The sequence below is a fragment of the Neovison vison genome, chromosome 1 (assembly GCF_020171115.1).
Source record: "Neovison vison isolate M4711 chromosome 1, ASM_NN_V1, whole genome shotgun sequence".
In the NCBI taxonomy this organism is placed as follows: Eukaryota; Metazoa; Chordata; class Mammalia; order Carnivora; family Mustelidae; genus Neogale; species Neogale vison.
In genome coordinates, this window is record NC_058091.1 from 258611246 (window position 1) to 258638500 (window position 27255).

The window sequence follows — 27255 nt, forward strand, 5'->3', positions numbered from 1 at the left end:
AATAAATAAATAAAATCTTTTAAAAAAAAAAAAAAAAAAGAAGTTGTCCACCTAAAGAGTGTTTCTGCTTCTTGTGATACCCATTTGCCGCTTATTTTTAAACCCTAAATGTCTAAATCTTATATCGGGGGCATTTATGGAAATGATTCGGTTCCCTGTAATATCGTGGCAGAGCCCATCTGTTGTGACACACGACATCATTCTGATTGTATGTGTTTCATTCATGTGCCTTTACAGAAATCCTATATCTATCTGGTCTCTCGATGCTGATAGTATTTTAAGTTGAATCCACCTTCCTGCAGCAGAATATAAAACCCTCCGTGAGGTCACTGAACGTATTGTCGACACATCTTTTGCACAGAGTTGTTGAGGTAGATTAGTACAAGTCACAAATGAAAATTCCAGCATCAGGAAATCCCTTCACCTGAGAGGGGCTGATTTTTTTTCTGAGACAAAAGAAAAAAAGAAGTCAATAAGGGAGTTTTTCAGGACAGTCGTACTTCTTTCGGCCATTCGCCCCAAAGACCATGGTGTGTTCTGCACACAAAATACAACAGACAATCTGGTGCCAATAAATGTTTTCTGTTTTACCGTCCTTTATTTTAGAAATCAAATGACTAATATAATATATAATGTGAGATTTGAGCTGGAGTGTGGTCGCGACTTACACTTAAGACCTATATTGATTTAGGGATAATGGTATATATTCATTATCTTTCAACTAAAATACCTCAGTCCCCAACTAGAATGTATATTAGTTAAGGCATCCTTTTAAGAGACATTATTTTCGTGCTCATAAGATGGAAAGGGAAATAAAAAAGGAGTCTCAAAATAGGTGCATTTAATTCTCCCCAATTTAAATTTAAGTGGTACATCTTTAAGGCAATAACAATATTCCTTTTCTTCCCCCATCAGGAATGCTTCCATCAATGGATTTCTTTAATGTTGATGGTGGTTTGGTGCAGTTTGAGGGGCTCTGTAGTTAGTCAGAAAATGCTTCAATAGAATGACCTACCAGATGGACCCCATAACAAAGCACAGAGGCATCAAACCACCACAGACATTTGGTGCTTAGAATAATAAAAAGACTATAAAATTAGATTAGTTGAGTCTAATTTGGAATCGGTATATTCCCCATGCACCCTCGCTGCTCTTGGGCAGATAAAGCCTTGAGATTTAGCACTGTGTCAGAGCAGAAGACGGCAACTTCCAGTAAAGGGAGACGAGGGAGAGGGAGAGAGGGAAAAAAGCATTCTGGGAGGTCGCGGAGGGCAGAGCAGTGACCTCCAATGATTTACAGGCCTTTAGCTTAATGAAATTGTTTCAGTGACATGACGGTAAGAGCTCGTAATGGATTGGATGCCCTAATGTAATGAAATTACTCCCTTCTGCCTAAAAAAAAAAAAAAAAAAAAAATGCGCAATTAATATTTACTGAGACCTGACAGCCTTTGGTGCGCTCGTCTGTGTAGTTCTCTCCAACAGTCAGAGAGCAGAGACGGAGCAGCGTGGCAGACAGGCTGGCTCTGCGCGAGCTCCTGGCAGGGACGAGCAGAGCCTGCCAGGGGTGGAGGGACAGGCACTCGGGTGGCCGGGGACGCCCGGCCCGGGCCGCCCGGCTCCTCGGCGCTGCCCCCACTCAGCCTTCACGCCCTCCCCTTGCTTTTCCACAGGCAACTGGACAACAACCACATCAGCTGCATTGAAGATGGAGCCTTCCGGGCGCTGCGCGATCTGGAGATCCTGTGAGTTGATTTTGCGACCGGTGCTGCCTTGTGTGCGTGTGCGTGTGTGTGTGTGTGTGTGTGTGTGTGTCCCTGTGAGGAGGAGAGGGGGGCGTGTGTGTGCAGGGGGGGGTCCGTGTGGATTGCATTTCTGTGTCTTCTGCTGCAGTGCTATTAAAATTGGGAACCGGGAGATCCCTCTGGCTCACCTTGGCCAAAGTGTTTGTAGGCAGCAAAGTGTGATTTCTCACCTCCCGCAAACTGGGGTTCCTGCTAATTAAGTCGCAATTGAGCCCTTTCTCCCCCGGTGCTCCCGCGGTATTTGTTGCTGGGTGGAACAGATGGGCCGGAATAGCCCCCCGGCGCCTGCCAGGGCGTTCAGGGAGAGTCTGTTTGAGTGTGAGCATGGGAAGAGACAGGTTACAGGTCTGGGAGATGCGAGAGGGGACAGCACCAAGGGGTCAGTTGGAATTACCCAGGATCACAAAGGGACCTTGGCACGGGGCAGGGGGGATGCCAAACAGCCTGGTAAAGTCTAGTCATTGCCATTGCTCCTGGGATCTCGCCTCGGGTTTCAGTGCAAACTTTAAGCAGTAACCTTAAAGTGGCAGGGTGGGGGAGAGGCAAGAGGAGGTGTCATTTCCCCCACCCCCATACCTTGTGTAGCTGCCTTCCTGTGTTCTGGATTTTCCAGTGGTTCCAACCTGATTTTCAGGGGTGGGTTGGGGGTGGAATTCAGCTAGGAATCATCTTGGGGTCATTCAAACTGAAGTTATATTGTGTAAGAAAACATTTTGATTGTTGTCACTCAAACAACACTTCCAGCGGTCCCTGATTTAGAGAAACCTAGAAAGGAAGGCAATAAAGCCTAGTAGAACTTGGGTCAGGAGATGTGTGGTTCGGTCCTGACTCAGCCCCTAATTGGCTGTGTGACCTTGGGCAAGTCCCTTCCGCACTCAGAGTCTCGGTTTTCCCATTTGGAAAGTGAAGGGTTTGTTGCTGTAACTTGCGGATGGCTTCCCCTTTCCAAATTCTGTAATTGCTTGGTTCTAAAAATAGTTCTGATGGTATAGTTCTATCCAGCGAAGGATAGGGTAGGATTTGTTCAGCATCCCCCTGGAAAAAAAAAAAAAAGCACAAACCCCTACCTAATCACCAGGTTATAGATCTCTGACTTCCAGAGGAATGAATAAATGTCGAACCAATGACTGAATGGATTTATTAAAATGTCCCTTTCTTTTCACCTGGCCCCCCAGACAGTGGGCATGGGTTGGAGAAAGCCTCTCCACGTTGTGTGAGAAGAAGGTGATTCCAAGAGGAATCACGGGAAATAAAAGGGGATGCTGATGCTGCAAGGAGCCGGAAATCTGATGAAAGCCGCGAATTCCTGGGACAGAAACGGCTGGACCCACAGCCAGGGAGGTCAGGCTGTCAGTCCTAAGATGGATGGTGGCTTCTCACCCAAACTCTGACCCCGGAATGGGCAACAAATGCTTGTCTGCTAGGGAGAGGATGCCAGCCCCGTTCAGTGACCCAGGATTTCTCTGATCAGGAGAGAGGGGCTGGGAAGGGTAGGTGCAATTTTCCCGCCGGCACAAGAGCATTTCTGGAGAGGGATGCAGGAGCATGTCACCCCTTTCTTCAGGAAGATGAGAGAATTCCTTGGGAAGAGACCAGGAAATGGAAATCACCAGCTGCCATGGAACAGCTGTGACAACCCGACAGCCCGCATGTTAGCTCTCTGTACTAGGAGTGGTGCCTCGTCTCACCAGAAGGCTGTCTGGGGGAGAGAGGATGGGGATGGACAGTCAGACACACCTGGGCACAGTGGGACTTTGGCCAAGCTATGCAACCTCTCTGAGTCTGTTCCCTCAACTTTAAGAAGAGGTGGCTTCTGACCCTTCCATTCCCCTAACTTCCTCCCTGTTGTGCCCTCATCCCCATCAAACCCCTGCCTGGGACAGAACTGGATTGCTCTTCTCTACCCCAGTGTTTGCTATTTTTAAAATGTTGGTATAGTATAGCATGTTGATACACCAGGTTTCTCAAACTTGAAGCTTGAAAGCCTATGGTGGGGTTTAAAAAAAAAAGTTCTCATTCCGTATTTTTACAAAGAGATCACGGGATCTGATGAGTTTATCTTCTCAGTTCCAAACAAAGCCAGATCAATAGCTTTGTTTTAAAGACACTCTCATTTGGCTTCACATGGCTAAGTACTCAAAATTAATCATAATCATTTATTCCATGGGTTCTTAATTTCCAGCAGAGGCATGCGGCTTTGGAACCATCGATCTTAATGGTGAGCCATTCTGAATTGGCTGGAGCCTACATCTCCATTGAAAGAATCTCCCCTCCCCACCCCCAGACCTTCCAAATCTCATCTGCACATTGACATTTTATAGCAATTCTCTGTAATCACAACTTAGGCACCGAAAAGAATCTTGACAATGAAATAATAAATAGGAACTAAGTGAAGGCATCATATATTAACTTAATAAGTTCCTGAAAGAGAGAGGTTCAAAACACACTATCCCCAGAAAGGTCATCTTTAAGTATCCAAAGCTTTAAAAGTCTTCAAATTAAGAAGACAAAATAGAGTCTTACTCTAGGTGTTTTCTCTCTGACATTAGGCATAATGAAATAAAAAAACGAGGAAAGACTCACAATAACTCCCATGGAAAGCTCCCTCAAATTTAACTTAAGGAAAGTTTGTGGACGTCAACTACTGGTGGAAATATTTCACATAGGATCCCCCTGTTGTTCCATTGTTTTCTGTGGGTGGAACTGCTGTGAAACTTCTTCCCATCCAGGCTGAGGTTGGTCCTACAGGACACGTCATGGGAATTGAGGGGAGCCCGTGAGAACCCCTGGAGGTAGAGAGAGAGGAGTGTGTACCAGGCTGGAGAAGGCTATAACAGCTGCTCGCTTCATCCTCATTTTTGGCTCCTGCACAGTGGGGGATGTCTTGCACAGAATATGGGGAACAAAGGAAAAGAGCCATCCCCTTCTCCCCTTCCCAGGTAGCCAGAAAAGGGACTAAGGAAAATAGCATAGTGCAGGTGAAACTCCTCAAAGTCCCCATGCCACACGGAGGGGGGAATCACAGCGCAGAGGGTACTGCCTTGGTAGCGTGTGCTGTGCAGTAACCCGTGCCCGACGGTGGCCATGGTGCTCTTATGGACCTTCTCCCTCAACATCCTCACGGCCCTCCTTCTGCAAAAGACCCATCTCAAAGAAGCCAAGTAGCTGCTTAACTAGTAAGTGGCAGAGCCCATGTGACTAACTGTCCTACTGAGCTGGCCCCCGAGAGCTGGGCTATGTGGCGATTCACAGTCCTGCCCAGGAGAGTGGTGGAGCCTCCCACATGCTTCTGAAATTGTCATTTCCTTTACCCCGTTAGTGGACCCCCACAAAGTTGAAGGTAAATCAGACTTGCCAGGGAAAGAAAACAGTCCTGCTTTTTCACTGAATTACATTCTAGTCCCAGAGGTGATTTCTTCTCGCTTCTGCACGTCACCAGTTGACTTTGTCATTCAGTGGTCTGTGGGCTCTTCCAACGATCCAGCCCCAGCTTTCTGTATGGCCTTAAGGTTCTGAACCAAGAGTTGCTATGACTCAGATGGCCTTCTGTTGCCCAAATCACTGGCCTTTCCTTTCCACCTGTTCTATACATTTGGTGATTCACATACTCGGTCTCCTCCAAGTTGGGGTTATACTGCAGTTGCATATGCCAAGACTGCATTTCTGACCCTGTGTGGTCAGGAGCCACTCCGTCACAGCTCTCTGAGCTGGTTTCCTGGCCAGCTAGGTGGAGGACAGCCAGGCACCTCCCTGCCCACCGTGCTGTCCTGGGCCAGAAATATGTTTAATGAAAAAAAAAAAAAATTAAGAGTGTGGACAAAGAAAACAAAAGCAAGAAAACCTAGTTAATAAAATAATTTTTTTCAGTAGTCCTGCAGGAGAAGAAAAAAATATTTTCAAACATTGTCTCCTGACAACATGCAGCAAATCAGAAGTTCAATAGATATACGCTGCCAAAAGTGCCGTGTAAAAGCTATCGGGAGCATAGCCTGAAAATGCTCACGTACCCCAGTGAGTGGCCTGCCCTTGATAAATCACGGTACCTGCTAAATTGCATGCAGGTCCAACACATCTGCAGATAACCAGCGTGCGTTGTTTTGAAGGTCTCCCTTCATTTATGTCACTTGCCAATTTTGGAAATTCATCGGCTTTATTATAAGCTGGGCCTATAAGGACCTTCAGGATGACCTCTTATTTGGAGATAAGACACAGAGAGATCAAGAACAGGCAGGAATGTGGCCTGGGCCATATAATATTTTGCACCCGGGTCTCTACCCCCGTCTCTCACCCTTTTCCAGGCTCTGGCCAAGAGATTTGTCAAGGGAAACTGCAAGTTGGTGGCATCAAGGGGACTAAAACCTGTCTGCAGACCCCTGATCCTATGCTCTTTGCCCACACTGGACATCTTCATGCAACTAGGCAGTCCAGAAAAATAACCCTCAGTAAGACAGGGGATCCCAAGCACAGCTGTCCTTTCAGAGCCATTATTAAGTATGTTATTTAGGAGATTTGGGGAGGAAGGCAGACTTGAGTACTTGAGTACATGACAGAATCAAGGAATGATCCTGCTTTCTGCTCTCTGGAAACCAGATGTTGCAAACTAGATAGACCACAACCTATGTTGCATCCACACATGAGGTTTGGTTTTTTTTTTTTTTTTTTCAATCTTGTGGAGTATTTTTTAATTGACATTAGCATCTCATGTTTTAAAATTATAAAATTTTTCATAAAAGTACAGGTGCCCAGCTTTGGGTTTCTGGCAAACCAGAAGCATTGGCAACCCTGGGCTGCATTTCTGCACTGTGACAGTTATGGCTAAAGAGCACATTCCCTCCTTAGAAGGGATGCATAGACTCTCCTTTCCCACCGACCTCCATCCATTTCAGCTATTTACCAGCCGGGGTGGAACGTGCTATGATACATCCAAGAAGCAAGGACACACTGTGTGCCAGCATGGCGCCAGGTGCCAGAGTCAGTAAAGCTTCAGAAGAGCAGTTCTCTGGCAGATCAAAGTCTAGAGGCCAGAGATTACCAGAATTGTTGAATGGACATGTATAAGCAGAACCAAGTGACATGGAGTCGAGGACCCCCAAACTGAGCGAGGACATCACAGAAACAAGCAGGAATCTCTCATGCTCCATCTTCTGGAAAGTTCTTCTCAAGAGTTAAACTAGCCTCCAAATTCCCTTTGATTTTAAATTGTCATTGGGTCTATGCAACTGATGAGAAGTGAGATAAACACGCCCCACCCAGTTTCTGGTTTCCTGGACCCCTTCATTATCCCATGTACTGAGCTCCTTCTTGGTCCACATTTAGAGAACGATTCACGAGTTAAAGCAGTGGTGGGTGGGAATCGACCAGACTTTTAGGGCAGGTATTCAACCACATGCCTGCAGGTACAACATGGCCTGACCCCAAGCCCTACTTGTAGACACAGAAGGATGGAGAAGAAAGTCCTTTGCTGGTCTAAGAAGAAGTCAGTGACAAGAAATTAACAATAGTCCTGATACCCAGATCAGGGTGTGCTTACTCCTCTAGCATGGGCTTGCTGTCCTGGCTGAAGGGTGCTGGGCATTGGGTATAAGGATGTTATAGATCTTGTCGGCCCAATACAGAAAACCCAGAGCTTTATAGGAATGGAGAGCTATCCTCCACTTCAGCTGAGCTTCCTCTGGGTGAAGAACTAGATGCTCTGATTAACAAATAGTAATTAACAACATATAATACAATGATATGATAACAATTATTAGTATGGTCACTATAGATATTATAATTACTGTTGTCGCCTCCGTTTCTTAGTGTCTGCTATCTTCCAGAGACTATGACAAGATACTAGAATGCCACATTTTATGCAGATCCTCACCACAGCCTTACAAAGTAGAACCTCTAAATCTCATTTTTCTGAGGAAGAAACTGAGGCTCAGAGAAGCTAAATGACTTTCCCAAAGTGCCCCTGGCAAGTACTTGGGCCTGCTCTTCAAGTAGCAAATCCAGCTCTGCCTGGTGTTTGAGCCCCTGAACTTCCCTGCTCTGCTACCAAAAAATTTTAAAAATGCATCCTGGAGCGCATATACCAAAGGAACATTTATATGCATTAATAGGATTACAGGCTATTGTAAATGCCCATAATGATTCAGGAATGATAGTTTTTCTTTTTCAAAAGTTGACCCACAGGGTGCTCAGATCTAAACCTGTGACCTTAGCTTAATCAGCATTACATCCAGTTCCACAGAACCACCCTGGCCCTGGAGGTATAAGGCCACAGTTGACCTTGGGGGTGTTAGAGTCCTCCCATAGGACTGGCTGCCAGTCCAGCTTCACCAAACTGGGTGGTTTGGGGTTCGTTTCCTCATCGAGAAATAGAAGCAGTAAGACCCACCCTGTAGGCTAGTACCTGGATTGAAGGAGGTACCATAGGTGTAGGTCTAGCAAACAACAAACACCCAGCCAGGATGCTCACCACAACCGAAGATGGACATGCCTGCACTATTTCACTGCCTTAACCCCAGAACCTCACACAAACCTGAAACAAAGTAGGTGGTCATTTAAAGTACATGGAACTGGGGTGCCTGGGTGGATCAGTCATTTAAGCATCTGCCTTCAGCTCAGGTCATGATCTCAGGGGGATCGAGTCCCAGGTAGGGCTCTCTGTTGAACAGGCAGTCTGCTTGTCCCTCTCCATCTGTCCCCCCCACTCCCCACCACACCCTCTAGGGCTCACTCTCTCCCTCTCTCTCAAATAAACTTAAATAAATAAATAAATAAATAAATAAAGTACACGGAACCAAATTCAGTTGAAATTAACTAACCGAATGGAAGCCTACTCCACCCCAACCTCCAGATTCTCTGTTACGCTTCAGTCCTGAATAGAACAAAAGCTGTGATTGTCCCAAAATTATTTTAAATACTGAATGATGTAGTATTTTACTGAAACAGCACATTTCTCACGTTACCTTTGTTTTTTTATTCCTCCAGCTAAATGGCATTATTTTTTTATTAACTATGAACAAAATTAGAACCATAGTAAAAAGTGGTGTTTTCTTTTTTTTTTTATAAAGGTTTTATTTGACAGAGAGAGACTCAGTGAGAGAGGGAACACAAGCAGGGGGAGTGGGAGAGGGAGAAGGAGGCCTTCTGCAGAGCAGGGAGCCCGACACGGGGCTCAATCCCAGGACCCCAGGATCATGACCTGAGCTGAAAGCAGACACTTAACGACTGAGCCACCCAGGTGCCCCCCAAAAGTGGTGTTTTTCTAACAGACAAGACTTGTTTTCATTTATTGACAAGGTGTTTCACCTGGGCTTCTCTAGGAGCTGAAAATGTTTTTGGAATCAAGGTATTTCGACACAACATAGCTTTGAATATAGAATTGTCACTGCCTATTCAGAGTCTTAAAATACTGCCAGAATATGATTCTTTTTGCTACTGTGCTACAAATTGTGATTTGTTCAGGCAATCAGAATTAAAATTGCACTTTGTGGAAGGCACCAGTAACTTCCATTGAACTCCCAGGATCCTAGGAAAGGAACCAGGTTTTCTGTGAATGCTCACATAGGCCATACAACACACACCCCTCCTTCAGAGTAACCCAGGCTCAAGGCTCAGTCATAGCCATGTTCTTAAAACGGCTGGCTTGTTTTTTTTTTTCCCGTTTAAATAAGCAGCACTTTAAGGTTCAAGTAGCTAGAATTAGGGTGGGGGAGGATGTTCCAAGGGTTCCCATTCGATTGTACTTTCCTGTTAACTAAAGTCCTGTTTAGTCTCTGGATTGAAAATGCATTGGTGTACATTCCTGGGTTAAGAGGATATGGTGAAGGTCGTTGAACTGTTCTTGAGCACAGAGGATCTGGGAATTGGTAAGTGGTGCCCTGTGAGCACCACTTAGGTGCAATCAGGTGTTGGAAGTCTTACCGTTCATAGCGGCCACAGACTCCTCCAGCCACCCGGTCTCTGGCCTGAAATTCTGGCTTGACAAACTAACTTTGCTTTATCCCACCTTAAATGAACTAGAAAAATAACTGCATCTTTCAAAAGAGATTCCAGAGAATTTGCTCTTGGGGGCAAGATGAGGAGGCCAGTGGGGAAACACCACAGAGCTACCAAGTGCACACAGGGGTCAGTTCACTCCCAAAATGGAGCTTCTACACCGATTTGCAAACGCACTCCTGAGCCGATGGTCAGCCTCTCTCCTTTCTCTCTCCCCCAGCAGCCAGCAATGGCTTCAGTGACCAGTGTATGAGTGTATTCAGGGAGCGAGCATCCTGCCCTTGTCCAGCTTTTATCTCATGGCTGTCAAGGGTCTCCAGGCCAGGGACCTGTGACTCCTTGAAGAGCTGAACCTGCCCCTTTCTCAACCTCCACTTCCATCCAGGATGCAGAATATTGGCTGGCTCAGTTCACCTGTGGCCAAGAGTCCATTACTCTGCAGAACTGTGTCTTGAAAGTCAAGGTCCTAGGAACTCAAGGAAATTGACCCACCCCTTCCTGCTAGTTGGCTCTGTGGAGGGGAGGAAGGCATGGGGACGACATGGAGATGCAGGGCTGGGGGAGAATCAGATCATCAGCTGTACCTTTCTCAGCTTCCATTTTTTATCTGCAAAAGGGCTTAGAAACAAGGGATGGGGAGGAGGAAGGATGGAGGGAATCTGATTCTGTTTCTCCAAGGTCATCTCTGGACTCTTTAGGACTCATAGAAACTCTATCTAGAGCACCCATTCCCATTTGACTTACAACTAAATCAGAGGACCCCATCTATTGGCACATAGTTAATTGAAAACTTCAGATAGAGAGTGTGATTTTTTTTTATTGTTTTAGTCTTTGCGGTGCTTAAAAAAAATATAGAATTTGTTGCCAATGTTTAAAACCCAGGTAGTTTTATTTAAAAGTTATACAATTTCAACTTCCCCAGAATATCTGTAACCTGGGGCAGTCCTTGGCATGTGGCTCTGACGGTCTAGAGTGGCGCTGTCTCATAGGACTGTGTGTGGTGCAGGAAATGCCTCTTATCTGTGCTGTCCAGCATGATGGCCACTAACCACAGTGTGGCTCTGGAACACTTGAAGTGTGGCTTATACAACTGAGGAACTGAACTTTTATTTCATTCTAATTGATCCAAATTGAAATCGCCACCGTCAGCTTGTGGCTACCTTATTGGACCTCGCAGGTTTAGAGCTGAGTGGTGAAGAAGTACCCCATTTGGACAAGACTGGCCTCTGCAAGTCCTCACAGCTCCCACCATGCCTGTTTCCCTGCTTGCTTTGTTCCAGATCACCAGGGCTGTTTCACCTTCATTAAGAGACACTTTTAAACAGTCTATTTCCTGAAGTTAAATACTTTGAGATATCTGCCACTCCCCCTCACCCCCGCCCCCCGGCTCTGTCCTTTCTCTTTCTGAATTTAACCATTTGGATCTTGGACCTGCAAAAGACCCTTTTTTTTTATTAAAACCCAGGAGTATGATTATTAAAACTGTCTCCCACCCATGTGAATTTCTGTCTCTGCGAGAATTAGTTTCCTGATCCCATTTATTCACTTTTTCAGCCTTGCAAATCATTTCCACCAAGTCAGCTGGGTAGGAAAATCGCTCCCATGTCTGGACCCGTCCCTTCTCCATACACAAAATAGAGACGAGAGATCTAGTTAGGGAAGCAAGCCCATTAACCCCACAGAAGCTGAGTGGAACTGTAACTTGGAATGACCTTGGAGGTCAACCAGTCCCACTGCTTCATTTTAAGAGAAAGGAATTACCCCCAAATGGTTGAGTGACTCACACATTGCCATAGAAAAATTTCACGGAAGAACCAAGCCTTTGACTCTTTATCCAGTGCTCTGTATTGCCGTCTACGTTTCCCCTGTATTGGCAGAAGGGAAACGAGGAATAGTGATGCCAGCCTCTATGCACTATCCATCCCATCATCTCTTAATCTCTAGCATTTTTCCAGAGAGAACAGCGTATGTTCAGTATGGAGACCAAAACCTTCCCTTTCTAGGGCCCTATAGTCCTGCAGCCACTGCTTGGGAGATGACCACCGCAGTAGCCAACAGGTTGCTGTCTGTTAGGAAGGCAGTCTGGGAAGAGATTGAATTCTGCATCATTGATCCTGGCTACCAGTGGTGATCAGAGGCTGGACGCAGAAGCACCCTGCCTCTCTTTGAACCCAAGTAGCCCAAGTAAACTGTGTCTAGCTTCCTGAGAGAGCCCTTCCCTTGTAAATATCAGAGGGTAAACCTGGACCTTGCCAGCATCTAAGCCCAGGAACCGAGCCTCATGCGCCCTGTGGCTTAACTCCAAACCGTACATAAGAAATAACTTACAGATTTGGCCAGAAGAGTGATGCACGGTGTGTGGAAAGCTGGCAAGAACGCACCTTCCTGGTGGGACCCCCAGACTTACCCTTATAAACAGAAACTTTCTTAAAACTCTTTGTCTCCAGGTAATGATAGTTGGAGAGGGTGGGGGTGGAAGAAACTTGAATAATTTTTTTTATCACTTAAGATAGTTCACTTGAGGGGCACCTGGATGGCTCAGTCTGTTAAACGTCTGCCTTCAGCTCAGGTCATGATCCCAGGGTTCTGGGATCAAGCCCCACGTTGGGCTCCTTGCTCAGGAGGGACCCTACTTCTCCCTTTCCCTCTGCCTGCTGTTCCCCCTGCTTGTGCTCTCATCAAATAATATATATATTTTTTAAGACAGTTCTTTTGAATGGTAGGTTCCTGGTGGCTGCCCTCCTGCAGTTGCAGTATGGAAGGAAGGTGTCAACCACATTTCACCATGAACATACTTCGATTTTATGTATAAATATACATACGTGTATACACACACACACACCCCTACATTTATATATCTCAACATGTCTCAGAGTGTGTTATATATAGGATATGTATTGAATATACATATATGATGTATGTGTGATACATACGTGATATATATATGATTCAAATTGTTTAATTGATTTTTTTTTTGGTTCAGAGACTAAAAACGGTCATCTGCAAGCCAAACCCAAGTTATTTTTCATTGTGACTTTTGTTCCTTTGTATGATTTAATCACCAATATTTAAAAAAAAAAAAAACCCAGGAGACTTCACATAAAAATTCTACATGTCTGGTTTTCTCTTAAAAAAAAACAAACAAAGAGGAACAACCAACAGCAGGTGCACCCACATTCCGGCATAGCAACAAGCCTTTGAAACGAGAAGTGAGGATCCCAGGTGGCAGAGCGGGGTTTACTGCAGACCCCACGCAACCCACTTACTCCGATGTAAAGCCTGGCTCCTGCAGGCAATTGAGTTTGTACTCCTGGATCAGCCCAGGCGGCTGTTCAGAGTGGAAATTTATTTTGATGAAAAGATGCCGAAAGCATGACCCTTCACATTTGGAAACTCATCCATCCATGCAGGAAATATTTATCAAGTTGTTCTATGTGCCAAGCACTGGGCAAGGCCCTGCCTGTACCACAGGGCGCAAAACTGGCGTATCCTCTCATCTCTCTCTGTGTCCCCGTTAGTGGGTGTTGAAAAACTTCCCCCTTCTTCCTCTCTTATGGGCTGAAATGCGGCTGAGGGGGGAATCGCCCATTGCCCGCCCCCAAACCCGCCCCCCCTTGACTGCACGTTCACCTGTTCAGTTATGTAAGCTGGAGGTCATTCTTCCATTCTCAGTCCGCTGTGGGCATCTTGGCACACTGGCAACTTCCTGATTTCTAAATAATGTAGTAGACAAGACGGATCGTCCAGTTTCCCAGCCCATGGATGACGAAACAGAACCAGGAGAGGCCTCTCATTCTTGTTGTTGTTGAAGATATATTTTACAATTAAATTGGTCGTTGGGAGGCAGTGAAATCATTCTGAATCACCACCAGCCGGTGTCTGTGATGATCTCAAAAAAAGAGTAAGGAGAACTAAAGGACCAAAAATACTGGAGCCCCAGGAATACCGAGCTACCGGACATCCGACCGGGCAGTGGCAGGATTTGAAGATGCATCATTCTCTTTTGATCTTCCACTTTCTACATTTATTTTGGAGGCATCTCCCCGCCCCCGCCCCCGCCTTTGAACACTGAGGCTCTGCTGGGTAGAAGGAGATGAGTTTCTTCCTGTCACAATGTGAATATATAATGAAAGGAGAACCAAAGACGAGCCCTTTGGTTCCGGAATCCGTCTCATCAAAGACTCACATTGGCAGCTGATTGTTTTTATTTATTTCTGTAGGTTTTACATGACACCTGGAGACCGTTTAAAATGTTACTTGGCGGTAAGAGCTCTGTGTTTAAAAATAACACTCACCCGATGCCAAATCACTTTAGAGTCGGGTACAAATATTGAGACAAAAACCCCAGCTGTTATTGCTTTGGCTGCTAATTTGAGGTGTCAAATGAGAGCTCGCCTGCTATACGTCAGTGAATAAGGCCCCTTGTGAGATCATTATGTTTTCTAACAGTTGAGAGTAATGGACTCATCAGTGCAGCATCAGTTGGTTTCATTATATGCCCACACAATGGTTATGAGCTTTAATTTAAATGGTCCGCAGGGAGATCAAGGGAATCAGTAATAGGCGGCACCCAGGATAGTCCCGGAGAGCAGGTAGTGTGCGAGAGAGGGCTTCCCACCGTCCTCTCTCCTCTCCCTCCGTCCCTCTCGGTCCTCCTGCGCCGTCTGCCCGCAGGGACTCACTACCTGCTCCAAACAGCCCAGAGATGAGCTTTGCTTAAGAAGCAGATCTGTACTCTTGATTTGGCGGGGAATGCTTAAAAATCCCAACCAACCGATCCAACAGCAAGGGCGGCTGCTGACGACGCTTAGACACGTTGAGACGGACGTTGAGCTGAGAGGGCTCTGAGACCAAATCGCCCCTCTCCTGCGTAGCCTCTCTCCGGGCCCTCACGGTCCGTGCCGAGCTCTGTGCTCTGCAGACAAGAGGAGGCTCAGGTCGTGCTAGTGCCTCTGAGTAGCGTTGGCAGGGAGGCCAACGTCATGGTCCCCACCACGTGGAAGCCTGTGAGGGCTGAGCACAGCCCTGGCTTCTAGGACTCATCTCGGCCTTGGAAAAGGCATGGAAATTGGGCAGCCAGCCTCTGTCAGACCATCCCGTGAGAGGCAGTTTTGCACAACGGTAAAGAAATCAGGCCCTGGCATCCCGCTTCCCTGTATTTGAACACCGTCTCCACAGCTGTAGAGCTGTGGTCAGAGCAGATCTTTTGAGGCTCCAAAATGGAATGGATTACCTCAGCATTGTGGGGAGAATTAAATGAGATGACATGTGAAAACTGCTCGACCCAGTGTCCTCACATAGCGACTCCTTAATAATTAGTATCAGTGTTTTTATTGCTCTTGCTGACATCTTGACTGGAGGATCTCGGCAGGCTTGCCTCCAAGCCACAGACTTCGCTAGTCTCGCCGATGAGAAGGCAGAGAGTTCGTGGCAGAACCGATAACGTTCAGTTTAGATTTTCTCAAAGGATGCGTGTGTGTACGCTCTTCCTGATTTCTAGAGTTTCCTAGAGCCTCCGGCCGAAGCAGAAAGTGGGCAGCTGGGTGATAGGAAGGGAACACTCAGGGGAGCTTCCTCCAGAAATGACTGAGTCATTGAGTTGGGGAGAGATTCTGGGCTGGGGGGAAGGCTTGGGGATGCCTCCCTTAACCTCCGTGGGCACTCGGTGTGTGTTCTCCCGCAGCCAGGCCACAAAGAGACACTACCTATACCCGTTATCATGGATTCAGCCAGCCCAAAGCATTCACATCCCCAGGACCTAGGAGCATGTGGAAGGGCCTGGTCACCAGCAACGGGCCTTATTCCTGGGACCACAGTGGATCAGTCAGCAGCCACCAAGCAAGACCGAGACATGCCAGCCCTGCTTTGACGTACAGGCCAGAGAAGGGAGCAGGCATCTAAAGCATCCTCAGTCTCGTTCCTCTGTCCCTGTCAGAGTGGCCGTGAGCCCTCAGCCCCTCCCTCTGAGGCCCTCACGTTGCCTGCCGGAATCCCCTGTGATTCCCGTTCCCCAGGCCGGCAGTATAGATCCTCCCTGCGGGGTCCCACCGCCGCAGTTTTTGCACTCTGCTGCTGTTCAGACAATGCTGCTGCCTCCTTTGGTTTGTTTCTGCCCCTGGGAATTCAATACAGGCCCTGCTGGAGAAGTTCCAGCTTCAGGGATTGGAGGGCTGGCCGTGGAACCTGGGTATGTGTAAGGACAAGTCAGGGCACCTCCAAGCTCCCTTGAAAAAGACATTCCACTGCCATGGCTGCTGATGACTCACTATGCATGTCCTTCCTGGGGAGTGTTAAGGAGGGAACCACCTTATTTATCGAGACGTAAGGAACAATCAGCCTGCCTCGGGAAGAGGGCTGAAATAGGCCTATCTTCCAAGAGGGATTATCCAACCCAGGGAGCCTAGATCCCTACCTGTGCGGAGGGGAAGAGGAGGGGCTCGAGGAGTACCCCGAGGGCTGGCACGCTGGGAGTCTGCGGTGGCACTTACTGTGGGTGCCTGGTTTTGCAATTATGTGATACGTGCTCACAGATAATACTGCTGCATTAGAGTCAATTACATAGTGCTATGGACACACAACACGCAGATTACAGCCAGAGCCAAGAAAGCACAGAGTGATAAAGCAAGGGCCTAATCGGAGGAGACAGAGGGAAATGTCAGCCTTATTAAGGTTGCCAGGGTGGCGTGGCTGCAGCTGGACGTGGCCCCTCCAGACCGAAGATGGCTATCTTGAGGGCCGTGAGGGAGAGCCACATGTCAGCACAGAGCAGAGAGCAGCGGGGAGCCAGGGGCAGATGCCAAGTTGGAGCTTTCCAAGGGTGAGTACAGCAGTTCCATGGAGGGCTGTCTACTAGTTCAGACCTTGGGGCTCTTTCTAGGCAGGAAACCCCCATGCCCTCCGCAGAAGGGGCTTCCAGTCCCAGAGTCAGCAAGAAGGTAGCCTATACGCTGTCCTCCCACTCAGGTAAAGGCACTATTTTTAGTTTTTTGTCTAGCTCGGTGGTTTTCAATCTTGAGCTTGCATAGAAAACTATGGAGGGAGCATCTCGTGTTAAAACACACGAGGCTGGGGGACATCCCCCCACCCCCCACCGCCACGCCGAGCATCTGCTATAGTAGGTCTGGGTGGGGCCTGAAGACATGATGCTGCAGGTCTGGGGACCACACTTAGAGAACCACTACCCAAGTTCATTCCACACCCAGCCCAAGGTGGATTCACCTGCCCTGTCCCTTGAGCAGGGCCCTCTCTTGGTTTGGATTTAATTGCAGCATCGTAGGTTCTGAAAGGACTGGGACCCATCTTCCAGGTGGGCCTGTGCTGTGGGCCAGGAGTGTGGATTCTAGAGTCAGACCTCCTGCTTTCAATTCCCAGCCCTACCAGTTGCTGCTTGGGGTTTCCTACCTGGGTTTTGGGAGCTTCTGACCTAATCCCCTCCTTACAGAGCGGTTATGCTGCCTGCCCACATCACAGGCAATTACTGACAAAGGCAAGTCGGGAACTTCCCAGTTCTAGAGAACCAGGATTGTAAACACTTTCTATAAAAAGGCAGATGGCACTATTTTAGGCGCGAACAGCCCCGTGGTCTCCGTCGCATCTGCTCGGCTCTTGTAACACAGAAGCAGCCGCCGTAGACAATACGTAAACGGATGGGTAAGACCTTATTTACAAAAACAGGCTGTATGGGATGGGATCTGACTTGTGGTCGGTAGTTTGTCATCTCCTGGAACAGACCCGTACGTGCACAACTGCTTTGCGTTCTTCCCTACTGGGGAGCCTGGTCTTGCCACAGTACACAGGATTCAGCTGAGGAACATAAGCACATTCTTTCTGGGTATCAAGGTTCTGTTTGTGCTCCCCAGGAGCACAATCCCTAATTCACTAATCGCTTAGTGTCCTGGGAAAAAACAGTTTAATGCCCTCCCTCTAGTGCTCAGAACTGAGAGAGCGTGGGATCCATTGGGAGAAGTAGCATTGCCTACATGGATCATTTTAATATGGAAAATGATCCTTTTTCATTAAACATTTATGTTCTGATGATGACAAAACAGAAAAGTGATTGCACAGTATATAGGTCACCCTTAGTCTCAATATAAATACAGTATAACAGGTAAGGGTTTTAGGGAAAAGAAATGGGAGGTAGGCAGACTGTCTTTAAATCTCATGGGGGGGGTGGCCTTATTTCTAGTTAATACTGAGATGCCCATTTAGTAGCTTGTGATGGTACAAAAGTTGGGGGGAGGGCAGCGTAGTTCTGAAGTCTTAGAGAATTAATTTGACCCTGATCTTGATCTTGACACTGCATTTATTTGAGGAGAAACTTCCAACCTGGGTGACTTGGGGTAAAATGTATTTTCTCAAAATATCTCCAAAGGAGCAGAGCAGAGAGGTTAAAGCTAGATTGTAGAACTGGCAGAACTCCAGAAGATGGAGGTACATAAAACAAGATGATGAGGTCCCCACAGCTCAGTCCAGGCCAGCCCTCCAGAGGTGGGTCATCGTTAGACCCAACTGTTTATTTTCCTGTTGGTTAATTTTCAAGGAAGTTCATAGAACAAGAGACACTTGGACACTTCTTTCCAGCTTTGGGTGCCAGGGTGGACATGACAGAAAACATCCACGCTGGGGTAACAAACTGGCTTGAAAACAGGAGGCAGTGGGTAAGTTGGGGGAAATTGTGGTATAAAGAATAATAGCGATTCCCAGATCCTCCCAGGAGCTCACGAGCTACCATGGGGGTCCCTGTCCTAGCCTCAAACCACTCGTCTCTAAGATGGAGGTAAGAATTCCAACCTCAGAGTCCTACAAATATCCAATAAGGTGAATGCGAAAGCTTATTGTAAACCATAAAAGAGTAAAGAGACACAAGGTCAAACAACAACTAAGGGTTCCTGAGTGCTGCGCAGGAGCCAGGCCGTGTGCTCACAAGTGTGCTTTGTTTCAGGGCAGGGTGGTTGACTGGATCAGGCCCCTCCCTCCACAAAAGTCCATGTCCTCATCCCAGGAACTTAGGAATATTACCTTTTATGGCAAAAGGGACTTGGTAGATGTGACTAAGATAAGGATCCTGAGATGGGCAGTTTATTCTGGATTATCCACTTCGGCCCTAAATGTCTCACGAGGCTCCTCATAATAGGGAGCTGGGTCACAGTGGATGGGGTGGGGGGAGATGTGACAGCAGAAGCAAGAGGTCAGGGAACTGCAGGGACGGACCACAGGCTGAGGACAGGCAGCAGAAGACAATGAAACATTCTCCTGCTGCTGCCACCATAAGAAATGTGGTCCCCTGAACCCACATTAGACTTCTGACCTCCAGACTGTGTTGCTTGAAGCCACAAAATTTTTAGTAATCTGTTCTCCTAGCAGAAGGTGACCAATGCAGGCGTCATTCCTGGAATTGGGCTTGCTTCGTCCGTGAAACAGAGGCGATCACAAAAGTGCCTGTCTCATAGGGTGTTTGCAGCAACTAAGAGATGGTACAAGTGGAACCCCCAGCCCAGTGCCTGCGTGGCACACAATAAGCTCTCAGCTAACACTGGGAATACTAGTATCATCGTTTATATCACCCCTAAAGCTCTGTGAGATTGGTGCTATTATTATCTCCACGTTAAGGGAGGAAACCTAATGAGATTCAGAGAACTTACTGGGGTTCCACGGACTGTAAGTGGCAGAGCCAGAGTCTGAACCAGGTCTCCCTTCCAGGCGCATGCTCCCCAATGCTGCTCCACTGTGGGGTTGCGGGGAGGGGTGGTTATAACACCACCACCTCCTTTGGAAGCCGACTACTGAGGGGTACGGGCACCAGAGAGAGCGCTGTACTCCATGCATGGGTGCAAGCCACCAAGACTAGAGATCAAATAAATCTAGGTCTATCAGGGAAACAAAACCTGTAGCTGCTATGGAGATCAGCATCCAAGAAGTCACCAGCCCTCTGTCATCCCCAGGCTGGCCAGCCCCATGCAGCAAATCAGGAAAGTCTGAAGACTGTGTTTAGTCATTTTGGTTCTGGAATAATTGCTATTATCGTAAATGTTTTATAGCCCTCATTACAGCTCACATTTAAACATCAGTGTAGTAATACATTAATAAGTCATTGCTGCCAGATGTACTTACGGTCAAACCCTGTACTGTGTGTTCAGCTCAGTTAGGGCTGGCTGTGACTCTCCCTGATGTGAGTGGCTGGGTATGCTTGGAAGGAACCTCTTCTTTCCAAAGGCTTCGTGCTCTTTGCCTTTGGGAGAGGAAGATGGTTAGACTGTTGTCTGGTAGTGAGTCCATGACCCTAATGAGGTATCCGCAAAGTGTGGAGCCTAGAACTTTGGCACAGAAAGGGAAATGAAGGCATCATTTCAGCCCCAGAGGTATTCCTCATCTGAAGGAGGACTGGTGGGGGGCAGGGGGACATAGTCCCCACAACCAGGAAGCTTCCTGCCAAGGAAGTGGAGTGACAGACTCTTCAGCCTTGTCGGATGAGATATTCCAAAGGCTACCTGGGTGTGGGGAGACAGGATGGGTTAACACACACTTCACAGAAAAGACAAGCCACAGAATTAGTGCTGGACCCATGGTAAATACCAGATGAGGTAGAGAGAAGTACTGGGCTCTGTGTCTTCAGGTAAACAGATTTCCTTCTGGCCTTACTAGCCAAACAAATGCTAAGTAGGCCCTGAGGAATTGCAGGGAGGGCCTGAGGCAAGGGGGTATGGTGGGGTGGACTCCCCCTGTGGTGGGGTGGAAAGGGAGAGGATGTGCAGGCACCTTGGGTGCAGTGGGTATGGGGGCCACTGTGCTGGGTGAAGCTGGATTTCCACTTCCATGGAGGTTGGGGTGGGGGGAACCATGAATGACCAGGACAGGACCAGATTCTCTCCGCCAGTGTCCATAAAATGGTAGGCTTCATTTACCGAATATAGACTGCACACTGAGCTTTTTACCAGCCCGTGGGAGAGGTACCGTTACCCGCCTGCTTCTGCTGATGAAGGGCCTGTGGCTGAGAGATGCTGGTAATTTGCCCAAGATCACACAACCAGGGCATATAAGACTCAGTCTGAATCATGTATGGACCAGGTCGTGGGGCTACAGTCGCGCACGGGATAGGAAACGTTGGAAGGCATTCTAAGAGAAAGGCAATATGTTTATCAAGAGCTGAGGACAAAAGAAGTCAGCTTAACCATGGAAGGCTCCAAAGAAAGGCTCCTTCCTGGGCCAGCGGGGGCCCATGGGAGGAGAACAAAGGTGAGCTCATGAGAATATACTTCCAGAATAAACTGTCCATGTAGCACCCTGGGTTAGGCGGTATGGGCAGTGGGCAGAGCAGGGAAATTGGAGCAAGACAGTGCTGGATTCCAATCCCGTCTCCCAAGCTCAGCAGCTAAGGGTCCCTGGGAGAATTCGGTCCCCTCCGTAGCTCCACTTCCTCATCAGTAGCACGAGGACAATGTCCACCTCGCAGGGACGTGTGTCACTAACCAGAATGACACATATCTGTTTTCTTCTCTCAAAAAGTAGGACAGTGATACGTAACTGACACTGGGCTTGTGAGAATTGGAGATGGCGTCGTAGGTCATCTGTTCTCAGCACCTGGTAGGATTTCAGGAAGTGACGGTATTGCCGTAGGTGGGTCTGAGCCTCTCTTTCCTCTGAAAGACGGAGTCAGGGATTCTCTCATCTTCTGGAGACCCACCCCCTTGTCTCCAGCTGCCCCATAGCTATTGATTGATGATCCTCTTGACAGTTGCACCAATTCCTCCCCCCACCTTCCAGAAATCGCTACTGCCCCCCCCCATGCTACGTCCTTGTTAACCGTTTCCCTTCTTCCTCTACCTTCACAGCACCCTCAACAACAACAACATTAGCCGCATCCTCGTCACCAGCTTCAACCACATGCCGAAGATTCGCACTCTGTGAGTAAAGGCCCCTGCTTCTGCCCCACACTCCGCCCCATGTGCCCTGCTCTGACCTGCACACGGGTCCTAGAGCAAACCTGCCTCCTCCCGCCGTTGACGAGGAGATCTTGGTGAGCCCCAGATGGGGGAGAAGCTTCGCAGTGCCACCCACAGTTCTGAAACCCCATTCCACAGCAGACAGATGCGTTTCTCTTTACCCTGTTGACAGGGGAATGCGTCGTTGTGTGTCCCATCTTGATGGAAAAGTTTATTAGTGTTACATTGTGACAGAACATGGCTAACTGGGATGTAATGATGCGGTGTCTCCTGAGCTGATGTCACCTGCCATTGTCAGTTCTGTCAGAGCACCGTGGTCATGTTTTCCCCTCTATGTCCCGTGGCCGAGTGGGAGGCTTAATCCCGCCTTCTCCCCATCCTCGTGTCCCACACCCAACAGAGTGCCCTACTCCCTTGATGATATTCTGGTAGGATACAGGAACTTGTTCTTGACCGTTAATTTTGGGGTAGGCTCCCGCTTTCCTTTTCCGTGTACTCCCAAAGCAAATCTTCCCACAACACCCCATGTGGAGAGCAGTCCCGGTGCCTTTATTACCTGGGAAGTTCCTTCTCCTCTCAACCAGAACGCCTTGTAAGTTTCTCTGCAAATGGAATCCGTTGGCCTTTCCATAGGGGTTCACAGGCATGGTTTCCTTGTGTTGGGGCAACTTCACCAGCATGTGCATTACAGTAATAGTGGAGAGCCAGCCCCCAAGAGCTTTCAGCTAAATACATGTAGGGCCAAGGCAGCGAGCTGGAATTTCTGCTGTTCCCTTTGTTAGCTCCAGGACCTCTGTTCCCTCTAAAAATGGGGGCACTGGAGAGGATCAGATGAGAGGAGGTACGAGCAGTGCCTGGCACAGAGTGGATGATAAATGATGTTGACTATTACTGTTACCGTCACTCTATCCAGGAATCTGCACTGAAAGTTCCAAGCAACCAACTCATCAGTGGCCCCTGAGCAACATGGGATCCACAGGGATTTAAAAATCCGTAAAGCAGTGGTTCCCAAAGTTGGGTCCCTGGACCGGCAGCATCAGCAACATGGAATGAGATTAGACCCAAGGAATCGGAATCTGGGGGGGTGGGGCCAGCCATCGGGGTGTAACAAGCCCCCAGGGAGATTCTGTTGCTCATAATGTTTGAGAACCCCTGCGTGAGTGAGAAAGTGACCTTATCAGGGCGGCGTGGGGAGTGGGCAGGGAATGAAGCAGAGAGCGGTGGAGCCCTGTGTGAAGGAACAGCATGGACTTCCCTGGACAGACCTGAGTGTAGTAAAGGCGAGCTCTCACTGCCCCTGACTCTGGGCAAGTTTCTTCCTCTCTCTGCCCTGCAAGGACAGGGAGCTCGTAAGTGCTTGTCTCACAGTGGTGAGAATGAGGTACGCTTGCAGGTAGAGGGCCTGTGTCATGAGGTCCACTCAACAGATACTGGTTACTGCGAAGAAGCATCCAAGCCCAGTGTCCCTCATTGCTCCCCATTTCTCCCTTTGACCCCTCATGTGATAGCATCAGTCCACCAAGAAAATCTTTCCTTTTCCTTGCCCTTTGAAATGGGATAGCGCAGTCGTGGGGTTTTAAGGAGAAACCATGGGGGTCTTCAAAGACCACCTCAGAGCCCACGGCAAGCTACAAATGAGCTGCCGAGGAGTGTGCCCGGAGCTTCTGGCCTGAAAGCTGAAAGCGAGCCTCCTGGTGCAGGGCCTGCCTCACCCCACATGGGCTTGCGGAATAGAAGAAAAAGGACGCTCCCCTGCAGAAACCCGCAGTCCAGCTCCTGTGGCTCCTTCTCTGTGACTTCGGCTTCCCTCTTGCTCTTCTCCATCTAGGAGCAGCAATAACAGAGGCTTGGCTGGGTCCATGGGACGGGGCCACTGGGGAGCTGGGTGTGGCTCTCAGGTCCCTTATTTGGCGGCCTCCAGTGAGAAAGGAGGGTGGAGGAGGGTCTTCTCCTTGTTTCTGTTGTCATCCTTCCCTGCGGTCCTGAGCACTCATCTGATGAGTTGAGATCAATCAATCAATCTCGTCTGTTCTCTTTGCTCCGTGCCTGCTGCCACTTTCTCTTTAGTTTAATTTCAGAGATGGCTCTGTACAGAACTCCCCAGAGACTTGCACTGACTAATCCCCCTTCACTGTAATTAAAGTAGGGGTGCGGGAGACAGGGGGTGGGGAAGGGGGGAAGAGGAGCGAGGAAGGAAGTCATAAATGGGATTTCTAAAGGAAAGCTTTTATATTTAATTCAGAAAGCCACATTTTATAGAAAATGAACACTGACCCTCTCTAAAAGGATTTGCTGGAAATTTAATTTAGCGCCTGTGGCTAAAAGGCACCTTTTACAAATTGGCGTTTGTATGCATTCACCTTATCTTCTGTGGAGGTGGATTTGCCGACATGGGATGTGAGGTTTCCATCGCAGAAGATCGTAGAAATGCATGCAGGAACCACCTCGGCGCCTTGATGCCTTGGTGTCTAAGTAAGAAATGGTGCCCTGTACAGGGAGGGCTCTGGGCTGGGAGGAGACGGAAGTGTGGAGCCAGAACCCTCACAAGTGTAGTAGCTGCACACATTCCTTTGATGGCTTATAGTGTGCAGGGCCTTGTGTTGGGTCCTTTTCATGAACCGTTCCAGTCCTCACAACAGCCCTAGGAAGGGGCACCGTTAATAAGCCCCACTTTACAGTTCATAGCACTGAGGCCCCGAGTCCAATCACTGCCCAAAGTCAGAGTCGGAAAAGCGCAGAGCCAGTGTCAGATCTGGGCAGTTTGACATCAGAGCCTGAGCTCATTCCATTCAGCAGAAGCAAAAGCAGAGGAGCTGAGGAAGGCCTGAAAGGCCACTGGAGGCCACCTTGCCCCCCAGGTCACGGCCATCCCAATTCACCAAAGTCATGAAAAGGAAATAAAATAATTTTTCTTCCCACTTGAGGAGATTAGGAATACTTTTGGCAGTGTCCAGACTTACGTTTCCTCATCGATGTGATAACTTTCCTTTCAATAGTAGGATTTGGGGTGATACTTCTCAATTTGATCTCCCAAACCTGGTTTGAAAGGCTGGAGCTTGGAAGAGTCTGGCCGGCTCAACTCTCCCAGAACTCCCGGCGGTTAAAATTCTAAGGCGGGTGGGAGGATCTGAGCCCATCCACTGCTCTAGGCTTTTGACAAGAGCCTTTAGGTGGATTCCAGGTCTGTTTTGGTCACCTGTTTTCCATGGTCCCTCTTGGAAGTGGAGGCATCCCCACAAAGGCAGACAAAAGGTTAGGAAACCATCTGGAGGAAGGTAAGGAAAAAAAGGTAGCTTGGGGCCGCCTTGCAGTGGTTGAGAAAGAACCAACCTGGCATCATCTTCCAAAAGGAAAACCTCCAACATTTTCAGTCTCCCAGAAATTAATCTGCTTAATAAGGATCTGACTGACCTAAACCTCACTTTAGCCATTCCATTGATCTCTTACGCCTGATGGGAACTGATGGGAAGTCGTTGACATTGATCTATCTTGTGGACCCATGTTCAGCCCTTCATAGGAATCCCTGTTTGCTCAACTTCCGTACGTCACTGCCAAAGAAGGCAACCGCCTTTCCTCATTGAAGCTAGACTCTCTTTAGAAGGCTCTGATCCTCCAGACGCACAGAAGTCTTCTAGCACCTCAGCCTATGCAGGCACTGCAGCCTGCCTTTGCTCTATCTTGTCACGGATGCCGTTACTTGTCACTGTCGCCAATATCCTCAGCAGTCTTTACACCAGTGGTCTCTTTGTGTCCACAGAGCCAACACCCCATCCCCTCTCTCTCTTGCTCCTCTCCCTCTCTCTCTCTCCCTCCTGTCCATCTGTCTGTCTCTCTCCCTCCTGTCCATCTGTCTGTCTCTCTCCCTCCTGTCCATCTGTCTGTATCTCTCTACAGCTCATAGGTCAGGAAGCAGATCATTTTCACACATGCTGAAATTTCCCAAGAAGGCCCAGGATAGAAAAGGAATTCCCTCATCTTCACGTTCTTCCCCTAGTTGAGGATTGTGCCTCCCCTACCCTTTCCTGCCAGCGGCACCTCTTTCTGAAATGCCAGATGAAGAGGAAGCGGCAAGGGGTCTGAGCTTTGAAACTCAAAGGGGAGAATTGCTTGGGGCCCATTCCAGGCACAGGATCTTGGGACGTCGAGCCTCTGAAAATGTGTTCAACTTTAAAGTATTGACTCTGAAATCCACAAGAACATTGCAACATCAAAATTAATCATTTGGAAACAAAAATCATAAAAATCTTTTCAAAAAATTTTAGCAGAAAAAAAGAATTATATTCTGCATGGGCATGGGTTCATGTCGTTGGTCAGAAATGATGGTATCTGGAACCCCCTGAGGCTGTTGAGCCTCCCAGTGGCCCGGGCCTGCCCAAGGTTTGCACCCACACCATGGCAGGAAGGCTGTGCTGGCACGCCCCTCCAGTTGGCTGCACGTGGCCAGTGCTGAGCAATGCTGACTTTATGCTCAGTGGAGTGTAGTCAAGAGCCCTTCAGAGCTCTCCATTTCAGGCATGGAGGTAGCCAAGCCACTGTTACAGGCCGCCACTCAATAATAACCAACTTGACACAGAGTACTTGAAAGTCTCAAGATACTACTGGCTGATTAGCATGTCCAGGATTGGGCGCTTGAAATTCGCAGCAGAAACCCAAGTGTGTGATAAGCTGATGTGACTAAAACTTACCACCATCACTTCTAATGACCTAGGGCTGTGGGGAATATGGAAATTGGAAGCCCCCGATAGCAAAACCTTAGGAAAGAACCTGTAGAAACCCCTAGATATCCTTAGTTTGTCCCTCAATTACTGGAAGGTAAATTCAAGTCATTTAACCAGATGGGATTCCTTTCAGAAGTAGAACGTGCAGATCCCTCTAGCAACTCTTAATCACTCAGAGGCAAGAAATTGATCTGGAATCACAGCTACTGGAGGAGGAAAGCCACAGAGTCCCAGAACCAGCTAGGAGGGTTTTTCCAGGGGCACCTAAACCAGAATAGCAAATACACCTGGTGGAATTGAACTTGAGAAGAAGAAGGCACTGTGGAGACATTGCATTGGGCTCCAGGAGTCTGCCATGGGCAGCTTCTTATTTAAATGGAGGTGGGTAGGGTCACCTGTTTGGCTCAGTCAGTTAAGTGTCTGCCTTCAGCTCAGGTCATGATCCCAGCCTCCTGGGATGGAGCCCCCTCAGGATCCCTGCTCAGCAGGGAAGCTTTTTCTCTCTCTCCCTCTACCTGCTGTTGTGCCTGCTTCCTCCCTCCCTCCCTCCCTCTCTCTCTCTCTCCCTCTCTTTGTCAAGTATATAAATAAAAGCTTTTAATGGGGGTGGATACAGAAAAGATGCCTCCTACAGAAAGGACCCTTCCTGGCATGCCCTGCTCCCTGGGCCAGTGCACACAAGCCTCCCAGTATTCCCGGGGTGGGGTGGAGGGTTCATTCACTGTATGGAGGAAATGCAGGAGAAAGAGTGAAGGCGATGGCCTGTGTTGGCCACAGAGCCACTATAGACTGAGACAGTGAGCCTGCG

General features: G+C 48.2%; 1 protein-coding gene across 1 annotated transcript in view; it reads left to right on the forward strand.

Moving 5' to 3' along the window:
- SLIT3 (slit guidance ligand 3) overlaps window positions 1-27255 on the forward strand; it is a 593355-nt gene that overhangs the window by 435367 nt on the left and 130733 nt on the right. Inside the window, exons 6-7 of the mRNA XM_044229780.1 lie at window positions 1673-1744; window positions 21619-21690. Of these exons, the coding sequence (XP_044085715.1) occupies window positions 1673-1744; window positions 21619-21690 (144 nt within the window). The remainder of the gene's footprint in view (window positions 1-1672; window positions 1745-21618; window positions 21691-27255) is intronic.